The sequence below is a fragment of the Cupressus sempervirens genome, chromosome 11 (assembly GCF_028749045.1).
Source record: "Cupressus sempervirens isolate cs-2001-9-10 chromosome 11, ASM2874904v1, whole genome shotgun sequence".
Classification (NCBI taxonomy): domain Eukaryota; kingdom Viridiplantae; phylum Streptophyta; class Pinopsida; order Cupressales; family Cupressaceae; genus Cupressus; species Cupressus sempervirens.
Window position 1 is genome coordinate 644,684,584 of NC_143128.1, and position 14,595 is coordinate 644,699,178.

At 34.9% G+C, this 14,595-nt stretch overlaps 1 protein-coding gene and 1 long non-coding RNA gene across 5 annotated transcripts in view; one reads left to right on the forward strand and one right to left on the reverse strand.

Annotated features, from left to right (window-relative positions):
- Positions 1-9,790, forward strand: part of LOC149531408 (uncharacterized) — a 31,634-nt gene extending 21,844 nt beyond the window's left edge. Inside the window, exons 1-6 of one of the 3 annotated variants that reach the window (XM_089810207.1) lie at positions 2,905-3,607; positions 5,936-6,286; positions 6,407-6,580; positions 7,622-7,728; positions 8,255-8,571; positions 8,803-9,790. In XM_089810207.1, coding sequence (XP_089666333.1) covers positions 3,605-3,607; positions 5,936-6,286; positions 6,407-6,580; positions 7,622-7,728; positions 8,255-8,571; positions 8,803-9,518 — 1,668 coding nt within the window. In that variant the 5' untranslated portion in view covers positions 2,905-3,604 and the 3' untranslated portion in view covers positions 9,519-9,790. Of the gene's footprint in view, positions 1-2,904; positions 3,608-5,935; positions 6,287-6,406; positions 6,581-7,621; positions 7,729-8,254; positions 8,572-8,802 lie in introns of those variants that run through there. The other 2 variants (XM_089810205.1, XM_089810206.1) reach the window with 2 other exon arrangements.
- On the reverse strand, positions 983-10,189 carry LOC149531409 (uncharacterized). 2 transcript variants are annotated; one of them, XR_016358809.1, is made up of 2 exons: positions 9,989-10,189; positions 983-1,528 (listed from the first exon to the last, which is right to left on the reverse strand). It is a non-coding gene; the product is annotated as an uncharacterized LOC149531409 (long non-coding RNA). The 2 variants fall into 2 exon arrangements; XR_016358808.1 differs by lacking the exon at positions 983-1,528 and adding an exon at positions 5,128-5,562.
- Positions 10,190-14,595: the final 4,406 nt, after the last annotated feature.

Here is a 14,595-nt window from a genome sequence, read left to right on the forward strand (position 1 = left end):
CATTTATTTAACTGACCTTAAAGGTCAGAGAAAGCAGAGTTGCAATCATCAGAAGGTTTTTCAGTACTACATTTTGTAGATTTATAATTTAGTCGTTCCAGTCCTTGATTATTCGTTATCTTATATTCTCTCCTTCAACAGAAAGTAAAGGAGGACCTAAAATTCTCTCCTTCAACGGATAGCATCCCTATTATACAAGTAAAATGTTGAGAACATTGTTTGGCAAGCATCTCATGGAATTTCTACTTCAACCTTATCAATGAAATGATCATCAATCCCAGATTAGATTTTACATAGTTGGAAGCATAAATCTCAATTCAGTATTTTTTTGTGTATCTCATTGTGTTTAGAGAAGGGTGGTCGTATTCCTCTAATCCAAGTTCCTTCATCAACTCTTAGGAAACTCATATTTGCTTGAAAGCATGAATCAAACAGTACATCTACCTTCGCCGTTTTAATCTGGATTTGGTTTAAAAGAACTCAGTAAATTCATCTACATCAGAGCTCCTTCCAGTTTCTTTCCGTTCTTCCAATGCTAATGTGGTCTTATTGGACTGTTCCTTTTGAGATTCACTACCATTGCATTTTCTGCAATCTCCCTTTGAATATCCATATCGCAATGGTTGCCATAGTATTTTAAGCATTATAGAGGTGACACTTTTCAGACCCTTTTCATTATTTTCCACCTTGCTTGTGCATGAAACTTTCTGAAATTAAGAACATTTGTTGATTGTTTCCTTCTATTTATCTGTCCCTACGTAATGGCCTTTGACAAAAGCTTTATTAATAGTGTTGGAATTAGCCTTAAGGAGTTGTTTCCTTATGTTGCTATAAAGACGTCCAAGACACTGAACAATAATGCTGTCCTAAAGTAACCAATCTCATTAAGATTGCTTGTCTCCTGAATTTGATATAATCCTACATACTTTGTCCGAGCTACTGCATATAAAATCACCACTTGTCTCACCCTTCCTTGCTATAATGGGAAAAAGCTAGAACTCGATTGGCTTCTTAAACTCCTCACATTAAGTACAGGTAGTGGTTTCTCAAAGTCAAAGAAACGCATATATTTCTTGCCTAGTACTTGACTAGAAAAAATCAAAAGATACAAAAGAAATTTGATTTCTTCACTTACACTCTGCAAGCTGAGATATAGGTCTCAAGTTTCGACAGCAAATTGTTTTCTCTGCGTCACCTTTATCTTCATAAAGCATAATATCCACCTTAGCTTTAATAGTTGGTTGTGTTGGGCAATTCTTTGTAATGTTTTGGCTGCTCCTTCCTTTGGTCCTTGGGTATCTCTGTTGCCTCGTGAAATTTGAGCATCTCCAATGAAATCACAAGCATGTCAATGACCATCTCCATTAACTTCATCTTGTCAAGTTCTCCACTGATAATGAGATACTTTCAAAATTGTCTCCAACTTCAAAGAGTTTCTCATCACTGTAGTATCTGATCTCTTGAGATACGTTTTCTTTCCTGATTGAGCATACCTGCTCTAACTTAGTTCCACCTTATGAGAAATGTCCTGCAACGAAAGTAAAGTTATATTCACCATTTGGCTGTCCTAATTATTTGAATAAAGTCAGTTGCCCCACACACTACAACCTACGGAATCTAAGGAACACCACAAATATTTGACACCAATATGATCCTCAATTAGCTAGGTTATACCCAAGGCCTATCTAAACTGATTCTAACCTGGTCCATAACTGAGATCAATTTTTAATGCAAAGTAACATGTTTATGCACATGCATCCATAGGGTTGTCCATTGCAAAATCAGCGTTTAAAAACGATGGTTTGAATTTGAATTATGGATATAAGAAACAATTACAGCAAAAATAATCAACACAATCCTGGAGAAACCCAAAGTAGGTCAAACTATCCAGCAAGTAGATGAATGCCTATTTCTACTATCACTACAAAAAATAATCTTTACAAAGTCACAAGGTTATTATGATTGATATCAATATCTAGTGTTCCACACTCAATTATGTATGCCTTCTGACAGTTCCGATTTCCTACAACTTGCTGCAACTACTGAATTCTAGTTTATCTGCGAGAACGCAATGTGGAGAACCTAAAGAAAATCCAAGTGATGGAAAATTCAACTCATTTTGTCTCGTCTATTAATGTTCTGCTTCCCTTTCCCTTCTCAGTGACACTCATTTTGGCTCTTCTTTGATTATTCTTCTTCCCTTTCCTTTCACACTGGCAAGGGGAGAACATGCAGCATGTCTATGATTGACATCTACGGCCATGGGTGGTTGTTTAAGCTGCCTGCAATTGACACGTACGGCCATGGACAAACATAGGACAAATGTGTAATTCTCAAATTTGGTTCCAGTCATATGTCACTTATCATGGTTGATCACAGAGACCGACCAAATATTTTGTGGGGCTCTCTTATCTCTTCCGGTCACTCTGCATTGATTTGTAGTTCTCTAAGTTAGGGTAAAGTCTGAGTTAGGGTAAGGTCTCGTGGGTTTCCGGATCTATTTTTTTCAGACAGAAAATATAATCTAAAAAACTGTGCTACCTAATTATTAGAATTTGAAAAGTACTGATCTTTTCTTTTTATGTCTATTTAAAGAAGTGAAATTCTGGTGGGATAGAAATTATTCAACTAACTCAAAAGCCTTTTTTCCTCTCCCTTGTTAATTATATAATATTTTTAGATCTGAAAAAAAGACAGAAAATGATTATTTTTTATTAATTTTAATTCACAACATTCTTTATGAAATCAGTAGCTTTCCTAAATTTTCTTTATAAGATCAGCAGCTTTCCTAAATTTAAAAGGAAAATCTTTTAAGTTTAACTACATTAATAATTTCATTAAACTACCATATTTAAAATTCAGGAAAATTTAGGCAGCAACACTCACTGAAATTTTTATAGGAGCTCATCGATAAGGACTCCTCCTTAGATGCATTATAGGCCAAAACAATATCAGAGATTCGGAGTAATCCATTACAAGCCGATTTGTTTTGCCAATTTACTTTTCTAAAGAAAGCCACCGACACACACTATTTTCAGCTCACCATTCAGAAAACATGCCCGATACATAGTGTAGATAGAGATAAATATGCGAGTTTGACCGAAAATTTGGCGATTTTGATTTATCTGACCTTTCGTGTGATCTTTTCATTTTTTGCGGAAACCCCAAACCTAACTTATATTTTCGCGATAGCTCGATAGCTGCACAATTTCCTTTTTACGAAAATCCTAAACCTAATCCCTTTTTTCCCGATGTTTTCACGATCAAGCTTTATCTTTTGTGTTCCAGGTGTCAAAAGTTTTGAAGCTAATTATCGATCTAGGCGTATAAGAGTAATATTAAAACACAGGCAACTTTTTTCAACTAATTCATTTGGGATCAGAAAAAGCAGAAGACAAGAGCAAATGGACAAATACCAAAGGCTATAGGTTGACCCTGCATTGACTCGTGAGCTTCTGCGGCTCCATAAGAGGTGATAGAATGTCACACTGGCATAAATGTCCATGACACGATTTTAGAGCAATAATAGCTTCTACAAACATTGACGAATCTGGAGTTGTGATTTAAGAGCTGGACTCGAAGTTTGAAGTAGATTTGTGGGATAATGGTACAGAATCATAATCCTTTCTTTAGTTCCCATTATATTAGAAAAGGCTTCCAAATTCTTATAGTTTTACTCGTCTTGCAAATCTGTCTTACGGTATGGAGTATGCACTAAAGTCATGAAGAGGAACTGAAATCATCTTCGATAATATCATTTAAACGTATGAGAGTAATGAAAAGTGAACATAACTAGAACAAGAAACAAGTAGATATAATAGTTAAGAGATGGAAATCATGTTTCAACTTGATCGGATGATAATCTCTTGATACAAATCTTATATTTTTCTGATCCCCAACAAAACATATTATTTCGAACGTCTTCTTCCTACAATAAGAGGATCTCTTTCTTTAGAAAATTGTGGATTTGGAGCTGTACTAGGTCGGAGGGAAGGCCGCTCTATAAATCGCAATTCCTATAGACTGTACATATTTTGTCTGTTCTTTCTTGCCTTAAACAAATAATCTTTGCTTGTGCAATCATAATTTGAAAATTCATGCCTATAATCAACAGTTTAAAATGATAATGTGAACCCTGATACTCTTGTTCATACGAGTTTTAGAAATGCTAACAAACAAACAGAAGAATCTAATGCAGGGTTTAATAGCAACAACTTAGTAGTGATACAGGAGTAACAGCTATGTTTATGTTGGTTCAAGAGCTAAATGGATATATAAGACCAAAACAACTGGTCCTATTAAAGAGCCAGTAACGTTTATTACGAATCAAAATGAAAGTATATAATTTCTATCTTAAGGAGGATTTTTAGAATAAGAAGTATATTGTTTGTGCCTGAGACTATCAACTAACCGCAATCTTTGCCTGTGGAAACATCAGTACATAAGCAGGGGACGCCTAATGTCTCCAGGATGTTTCAACATCCTAGATATCTGAGAAATTCCTCAATCATCTCAGGGCCTTCCGGAGTTGTTTTGATGAAAAAAAAATCTAGTATACAACTAATAAATGTATGGTTGTCTTCAGGGTGTTTCAACATCCTAGATATCCGAGAAATTCCTCAATCGTCTCAGGGCGATCTGGAGTTGTTTTGATTAAAAAAAAACATCTAGTATACAAAGAATAAATATATGGTTTCATACACTTGTCGAAAGAAAGAGTAAGACTTTTAGATTACTGCATACAACTATTGAATGAAAACTGTTAAATGACAGCAGAGATATTTTTTAAGTTCAGGATTCAACTTAGTCAAACTTACTGACCAATGAAGAATTGAAAAGTAATGACAAGAGATATTTTTACTCTTTGCATCAGTGGAAAATGGTGTGACTGCATGCAAGTTTGCAACTATGGAAGGAAAAATTACAGTTTTTTGAATGACCAAATACAACTATGGAATGAAAACGTACTTTTTGTTGAAAGGAAGTACTACTGTACAAAGTGCAAACGTATGCTTGCACACACCCGATGAAAGAAAGTTTAAGAATTTCGAATTTGCTGCATACAACTATTGAATGAAAATGTACAACTGTTAGATGACAGAAAACAAGAATGCAATGAAATTGCAATGACAAGAAACAATTTTTACTCTTTTCATTAAATTGTAAATGGTGTGACTACATGCAATCATGCAAGGAAAGTTTACAGCTGTTCAATGACTCCATACAATTATGGAATTCATACATTCTTTTGAAAGGCAGCATCCACTTGTTACTTTTTCGTTTGTGAGCAATCCTATGATTGCATACAGCTGTAGGAGAGCAGAAAATGAGAGTACGCAGTTGTAATAAAGGTGAGTCAGTCAGTACATTTTCCTTTATGATTTAGTATCCTTCAGGGCTTTCGTTGTAAAGGAAACAGTGAACAATGAACTCAAGACTTCGCATTTTTTATTGTTGCTACCGTTGGATCGATGAACATGTTGATTCATACATTATATGATTATGTAACATTGTATTTTTCCCTTGGACTGCCGTCCCCAAAATGCATCATGCTATCCCCTGCTGTAGCCACCCTCGAAATGCCATGGGACATTGGTTATTAGTATGTGCCAATGATAAACTATGAGCAGTTATGATGGGAACTATACCAGCCATGCCTATACTAGTATCATAAGGCACCAGATAATCTCAACAAGCATCTATCAAGTGACCAATAATTGCTTGTCAAGTATGTTATAAATGATCCAAAATAAAGAACTAGATTTATGCTTGATTCGGTATACAGATTAGTTAAAAAATAAGAATCGCTGAGTTCAACTTTAGCATTTCAAGTCAAATATTGCACGAGATAAATTTTGAAGATTGTAGTCTTTCTAAAAAGCTTCTATGTTCTTAACGCTTTTACTTATGCATTTTGTTGCTGATATCTTTACAGTCAGTATCAAGAACTGCAGAGTTGACATCTAGTCCTGAAGCATGTAGCTTGGATCAGCAAAATCAAGTCACTTCAATGGTCACAAGTGCATGCCTAATGCCTACAACTGCATTTCCCCAGCCTTCTAATTCAGTAGATGAGTCAAGGCCCCTAGGCTTAAGTCTACGGAAAAGTCAGTCATTGGTTGACCTAATACAACATAATCTAAACCAAAATGACCAATCTTCAGTTCCTGAGCAAGATTTGGAGGAGAACACAAAGACCAGAGGAGCAGGAGCTGCTGAGGGTCAACAGGACAAACTCAAGGCTTCAAATTTTCCTGCATGTTATCTAAAGATTGGGAAGTGGGAAGTATGCCTTCGGCCATTGATGCATTCTTTTAAATATTATAATTGTATATGTGGTTTATAACGAATGAATCTGTGAAAAAATGGACTTGGATTTGACACAGTTTTTAAATTTGTGCAACAGTGCTCTTCTGTACATGAAGGAGACTTAGTAGCCAAATGCTACTACGCCAAACGTAAATTGGTGTGGGAGGTTTTAGATAATGGATTGAAGAGCAAAATTGAAATTCAGTGGTCTGACATCACAGGACTGAAAGCAAACATCCCTGAAAAAGGACCCGCTTCTCTGCATGTTGAGGTAATTTATAAATATTGGATTATAAGGAATTCAATGCAACAAGTACTGTATCCTATTTGTAGTTTTCTTGTAAGAGTAAATATATTAGTGTAAATGCTTCTGGATATGATTGTGATTGTGAGCAAGTTTTTCATCTATATTTGGATCATACTTTATTATCTATTATTATTGTTCCTCTTCTTGTTTTTTCTTACATCCTGATAATAGATCATGAATATGATCCTAAACATTGAAAAAACAAGCATTCACAGAAATTATTTCTGAAGCATTTAAACTATACCTATGAACCATAGAAATCTAATAGATCTTAGTAAATTCATTGGCCAGCTAAAGCATATGGTTCAAGGTCTATAAAAGAACTAGCCTATTTTGAGAGACACAATATTACAATCAACTATCTTTGGGGATAATATTAACTCTTAATCAGAGCATATTCAGAAATTAGCTACCTTATTTTGAAAACGTTGCATCTATATGTTCATCTTTAGCTGTTTACCTTCCCAACATAATTGTTTGCCACTGTTTGATATAACCTCCTTATTTCCAAGGGTGTTATGTTTCACTGCAGTCTGTTGTATGTCTTGGGATTATCTTTTGTCTGCATATTACGACTTCATGAGTTATTGTGGTCAAGTTGTTCCCTACTTTTAGCAAATGCCACAGATACCATACTAGACCAAAACCACATTTTTTTCTTAAATGGTTACATTTAGAGACCTAATATTTAAATACAGAACTTGTCAAGGGAGGAACTTCTGTTCATCATTTGATTCATTTGTTCCTTCAAGTTCACTGAGTTTAAATGGTTCTTCTTATCATATGGAAAATATCTGATGCCTTCTCTTTGTAGATGTGGGGTAGTTGTGTGAGTGACAAGAATCAATAACTGTAGCATACCTTAATTGCCTGCAATATGAGGCCTTAGTACCTTGGTGCGTATGTACATATATAAATAGATATATATTTTTTAATGTGAAATGACCACATATTTTGTTAATCTTTTATGAGATATTCTTCCTGATATACTTCTTACCATGGCAGATATCAAGAACTCCTTTATTTTTCAGGGAGACAAATCCACAACCTCGAAAGCACACACTATGGCAATCCACCTCCGACTTCACCATGGGACAAGCAAGCATTTGCCGGTAATATTTTCTATATCATTAACAGTCATTCACATTGTTTTCTATTTCAAGTATGAAATGGTTTTATGGTAACCATTATGTACAATAACTGGGCTTGTAGCTCATCTCTGACATCTTACATACGTTGCACTTAAAGTAATGGAAAGCTTTGGAATTAAATGCACAGTATTTTATGTCAATAGTGGCATGTTGTGATGGTTAAGTTGTTGTGTTGTTATTCTTAACATCAAGGTTCAAATCTCATGGGGATGAGGTCCCTCGTTTGTGGCCTCACTGGTTCATAGCTCCAGGTCAAAGCGTTTACCCCTCTTTTAAAAAAGAAAAAAAAATGCACTGTATTTTGTAAATTGAAAGCAAGCTTCATTCTGCAAGCATTGAAAATGTGGATTTCTACCAGAGTCAAGATTCGTAGTCATCTAGGAAGCCTAATATGTTATGTTTTGTTTTACTGCACCTGAAAAATGTAGTTGAAGTAACAGTATATATGCCCACCATGAAACTGAAATATGTATTTTGTTTTTGGCAGTCGACACCTTGTCCAATTCTCTGAAGGTGTGTTGAATCGACACTTTGAAAAATTGATGCAGTGTGATCCACGTTTGAAGAATATCAGTGAGCGCACCATACCTTTTTCTGGTTCTCCTTTCTTTGAGGGCCAGAACTTGATGCTCGATATGCATAGACATCATCAATATCTATACCCAGGGAATATCGTGACTTCGATGACACTTGGAGGCTTGCCAAATGAGATATTTCCCATTGTGAAGCAAAATAACTTTCACTTAATTGATCAATCAGATGACAGAGAATCTACTGGAGTGCAACCATTTTCTCCAAGTTCAGGTACACCTTTTAATTTTTTAATCTTCTGTGTTATACTTTGCATTTCTTAGTCTCTTTTTGGGGCTCAGGCTAGCAATAAAAAAAATCTTAGGTTCTCATAAACAATATATTGCAATAGCCAAGGAGCCTCTGGAGAGACTGTCTAGTTGTCAAATATATCAGGATGGTTTAGGAAGTGGCTAAATTAGTGCTGAAACTTATGTGCAAGATTATTTTCTTTTGGGTTGATAGTGATGGACTCCAGAGCCAATGACGAAAGTAGTAATAGTGATACAGAGGAGTTGTATGCAGAAGACACTCGAAGACATGGTGGCTATAAGAAAACAGGTATTTCAATGATATTTGACCAAAGCTTTTTGTACGGAGATACACCAATTTCCACAAGCATGCCCCATTCTGCTGTTAATCTGGAATCTACGAGTATGGTGTCATGCTCCAATCTTCCACAATGCATGGTCCCTGGTGGTCAAGTCCCTCTGACTACACCTAATGCTACTTTGTCTGAACAAAACTTTCTACAGAGGTTATCCAATCATTTGTTTGAAGAAGCAATATCTGAAAATCTTCAAGCCACTGGCCAAGGGAAAGAACTTCCCGGCGAATTTACTCAAGATGCACAGGAAAGGGTTCAAGATAAAGAGTTATTTTCTGGAAGGGCATCTCAGCAAATTAGAATGACTGGTACTCATATTCATGACTCCTCTGTAATGACATACACTAATGGTTTTCCTGAGAATTCAGGCTTCCTCTATCCTGTAAAGGAAGAAGATAAAATCAGTGAATTGTCATTCATGCCTGTGAAAATGGAAATTTGCACTTCCCCAGACGTAAATGGTATTATGTTCTCTCCTTCAAGGAACTCGGTTCTTCATGGAGGACAACCAGATATGAGAAGACAAATTTCTTTCCGTGATTCTCTGGATAGCCGTCTGGTTCCCCATTTATGATGAAAAAGACTAGGTCTTGTTTCTAAATAGGTAGTTGAGTGTAAATAAGATGTGATATAGAAATCGTTCGATCATTGTAATCTATTTTGTGTACAATCATTTTTAGTCGTGTTTGATTGAAGTTGTTTTGCTAGCAATGATACGTACTGTTGTGACAGCAGATTTGTTACTAATAAACTTGATGACTGTATCTGTTCATCCCAGATTATTGTAATGGCCATTTCAAAATGTAATAAAAATTACAGTGTGTCGGATGAGATTCTGTTAACAAATATTTATAATCTAGCTCTGTCTTCAGAGTCTCAGACATACTCTGGCATATCCATCAAAGAGCATTCAATTCCAATTCGTTTTATTATCCTACACTAACAAATAACCCTTACTGCTGTGTAAAGCTACACCCATGCTATGTTCATTTGCTGATATTTTCACCACTATTTTCAATTTGAAGCACTCGAGTAGAAACTTACCTTTTTAAAAACCCTCCTTGGAAACAGGGCAACTTTTACTTGCATTCTGGTTTGTCTCCAGAGTTACGATTCTTTCAAGGTAACATGATGCAGATCCATCTAGAAATGTCTGCTTACAGTCACCATAGATAAACTTTGAGTACTGATTGTTTGTGGGAAACAGACATTGGAGTATTGATAAAAAAAGAATTGGTGTGATTGTGAAATTCGACATGGAGAAGGGTTAAATGAAACATAATAAACTACTTTTCTGTAGCACTGATTGAACGTATATATCATGAATTATATAGCTACATTCGAGTATATATAATCCTTACATTCGAGTCTCTACCAAGATTGTATAACATCTCTAAGGTTTTCAATTGAGCAGTGCTCTACTTAGGGTTCCAACTTGTATGGGAGATTCAAGACTCAGTACAGTACACTATGGTTCGGCACAGCACACTAAGGTTTAGGTTTCAGTTCATTTTACACTTTCTTATGGATACGGTTATCCTCCCTACAAACTGTATAGTTGACCAATTTTCAAATTATCATAAACATCATGGATTTTACTAGAAAATTTCAGTATTTGATCTTAATGATCTCCATAGTTTGTAGTCGAAAACAATAAAAAATTTGCAAAAAAATTACTACATTTTCGTAATCTGGAAAAATAAAAAGTTCCTTTGTTCTGTCTTTAGTGCATTTTGTCTGAGATTAACCTATCCCCTTTCTTGTCCTCTCTCGTCATGATTGTGGGTTAGGAATGTAATCTGAAATATTGAGGCTAAATAAATATGTACAAATCTAAAAATAAATAAATATAGATAATCAAATCTAAATAACGCTAAATTATTAATAAAATTTGGGGGTCCAAGAGAAGCAAATGGCATTGTAGCCAACTAATTCTATCTAATTTGATAACTTTATAACATTTATTAATTAAATTAAAAATCAAAAACAACATTTTGTGAATTTGAATTTAATTAGTATTAAATGCCATAAAATTGTCAAATCAGGTCAAATGCATAGCTAATCCCCAAGGGAAATGGGATAATCAAATCATATGTAGTAATAATAATTTTCCTAGATGGCAATGGAAGGACTCTGGAAACCATGTGAAATTTGGCGTGTCTCCTTTAATGATGTGACACATCATTTCATGGAAAGGCATAGTGGCCTAATTAGTAAATATCATATTTCTTGTAAAATGGCAAGATTATGGTATTTTGTGGAGAATTTTTTTTTGAATGCTAGGACTTCTAATCTACACAAGTGGAGTATTTTGGCGGTGTTGATAAATTATTATACCTAAGCTAGCATACAACACTTAAATTTCGGTATTAACTACTAGGTTTCTACTAAAAGTTTTCTTGATTATGTTTTGCAATTTTACTTCTTGGGTGGGGCTCTTCACTAATCCCTTTCATGTTTTTCTAGTTATGGTTGGGGTCGATGTCTACATTGAGCCTAGTAAGCTTGATGACTAAAAATATGTTGGAAGCATGAATGTTGATGATATTCCTATAGGGGAGTATTGTAGAAACATGATTAGATCATTATTTTGATGATATGTTACATTCATGACTGTGTTTGTCATTGATGTCAACATAATAGTTTTCTATGGTATCTAACAAAAGAACAACAATAAAGATCAAGTTGGTATGGACAAATCGTTGAGTATTCTCACAAGCGAGGTTGATGGGAGATACTACTAAGTGTCTAGCATATGCAGCTAACTTCAAGAGCAAAAAATATTGAGTTTGGAAGAAGTTATGCAAGTTTTGGTGAAGACTGTTAAGAGTTTATAAAAGCATGTTCTGGTAAACTTATTATATCTCTTAACAGAGTTGTCATTTTGAGAGGCAAGGTTAAAGGCATGTAGAAGACATGTTGGAGATGACGTGGCTAAGCTTGCTCGTCAACTCATCATGATATTACACATACAAAAAATTATTCAAGTTACAAGGTGACAGATTGATGTTATCACTACGTATAATGTGTTCTTGATGATGTCCTAAAATAATTAATTAAGAAGTTGTATTAGTCGACTTAGGGAATTGTTTAATGGATTTGCTATAAAGGAAGGACATTTTTTATTATTATGTATGAATGATGGCCTGAAGCATGAAGAACGAAATAGAAGAGAAACAAATTGATATGCGAGGATAAGTAGAGTAGAGAAAAGTTGGAGAAAACTTCATTTTCGAGGTCTTATTTTAAGATTGAAGGTTTGACATTTCGATCTGAGGTTTATGGCTTGGTCTATAAGGTCTGACAGTGATTGGTCTAGTTGACAGGACATAGGAAAGAGGATAAAGCATAGTACAATCAATTATTCTACAAGGAATAATTGAGAGATCAATTGGACAGTGAAGTTCAGTGGTCTTGCCCCATAATTTGTTTGGATAGTGGGTCCTTCAGCCTTCTTCAACTCCTCACAAGGTTGGCACAACTCCTAACAGGGTTGAAATCTCCTAACAGGGATTCAAAGTCTCCTAACAGAGACTCTTATGTACTGAATGTGTTTATAAACTCCTAATAGGGTCCATCCTCTAACAAGGAATATATATTAGTATATCTTTGTGGGCATCATTCCCATCAGGGTCTTCCCTCTGATCAAGGGTTTCCCTAGTTAACAAATCTGGTGTAATTGTGTATGTGCATATTGTTATGGTTGTTGTTTACTTTGATTGAATGGTTAAGATTAATTAAGGTTGATAAATGTTTTAATTGGATAAATGATTCACCCCCCTCTCAGTTATCTTGATGGAATATTATTTCTAATAATTGGTATCAGAGCAGTAGGTCCTTGAAGATAAAGTTTAACAACTTTGGGAGATCCATGGCTAGCATATTCAGAAAGGATAGTTCAAAGTTTGATGGAACAAATTATGACAGCTGGAAGGAAAAGATGAAGACACATCTTCTATGTATGACTCCAGGATATTGGATCTTGACAAAATCAGAAAAGACAATTATTGTTGAAAGTGTGTTGGAAACTTGTACCAGGGATGAGAGAGAACTTTTCATGTGCAACATGAAAGCTAGAGAAGCACTATTGTCTGCACTTCCTAAAACATAGTACAATAAGGTAAAAACACTTGATACTACTCATAAGATCTAGAAAGCTTTGGAAAATAGTTTTGAAGGTGATGTATGTATTCTAAGAAAATGAGGCTACAAAGTTGAATTTGTGCATTTCAAGATGTTAAAATGATGGAAGACAAATCTATAAGAACATACGTAGGCAGAATATCAAAAATTACTGCAGGTATCAAATCTCAAGGAGGAACCAAGGAAGATGGTGAGGTGATCTAGAAGATATTGAAGAGTTTAACGCTACCATTTAAGCAAGCAGTTCAAATGATACAATTATTGATCTCTTGTACCAAGGATTTCACCAAGGAAACATTATTTGGGAGACTTGAAGCAATTGAGAAAGGACTCAGATAGTCTAGAGAATTATCTAGAACAGAGACAACTTTCAGTGTCCTAAACATTCAACCTAATCTATCAAGGAGCACAAGTGAGGAGGATATTTTTCTAGTAGTAGCAAATCTAACGAGGACAGAAAGATAGAAGGAGTAGCCCTTCTTGCAAGAACAGAAAAAGATGGTAAGAAAATCTTTAAATGTTGGACTTGTAATGAGTTTGGTCATTATGCATCTAAGTGTCCTAAAAGAGAGAAAAAGTATAAAGGAAAGTTCAAACCTAGAAGAGATAGAGATTGTTTGTATGCCAATGAAGAAGATGGATCTAATGAACAAGTGGTAAGTGCTAGTGATGATGAAATAGGAATTGTGGCTATTAAAGAAGAAAGTCTAGAGAGAATGGCTTTTGTATCACAGGTTGAAAAGAAATCTAATTGGATAATTGATAGTGGTTGTTCATGTCATATGACTGGTGATATGAACAAGTTTTTTTACTTTAAAAGTTATGATGGAGGCATTGTCAGAGTTAGAAACAATGTAGCTTTCCATGTTAAAGGTATTGGATCTATAACTCCTGATGGTAAGACTAACATTGAGGATGTATATTTTGTTGATGGTTTGAAACATAATCTTTTGAGTGTTGGACAACTAGTAGATAAAGGTTATTGGTTGCAGTATACAAAGAAGACATGCATGATCAGTGACAAATATGGAAAGGTAATTGGAGCAGGAACTAGATCTAGGGGTAATGTATTTCAATTGAATCCCACTAAAATGACATGTTTGGTTGCAAAGGTAAATGTTAGTTGGTTATGGCATAAGAGATTTTGTCATATAAACTTTGACAACATTGTGAAAACTAGTAATATGTTTGTAGTCAAAGATTTGCCTAAGGTTGTAAAGCCTACTAACACAATTTGCAAGGAGTGTGTATTGACAAAGAATAACAAAGCTTCTTTTCCCAACAAGAAGTTTACTAATATAGAAAAGTTGGAGATTGTACACACAGATCTTAGTGGTCCTACAAATACTAAAGGATTCTATGGTGAAAGGTACTTCATGATTATTGTTGATGACTTTTCTATAATGATGTGGGTTGCATTTCTTAAAGAAAAATATGAGGCATTTGACAAGTTCAAGATATTTAAGAATAGAGTTGAGAATGAATCAGGTATGTTTCTTGGTTAGTCA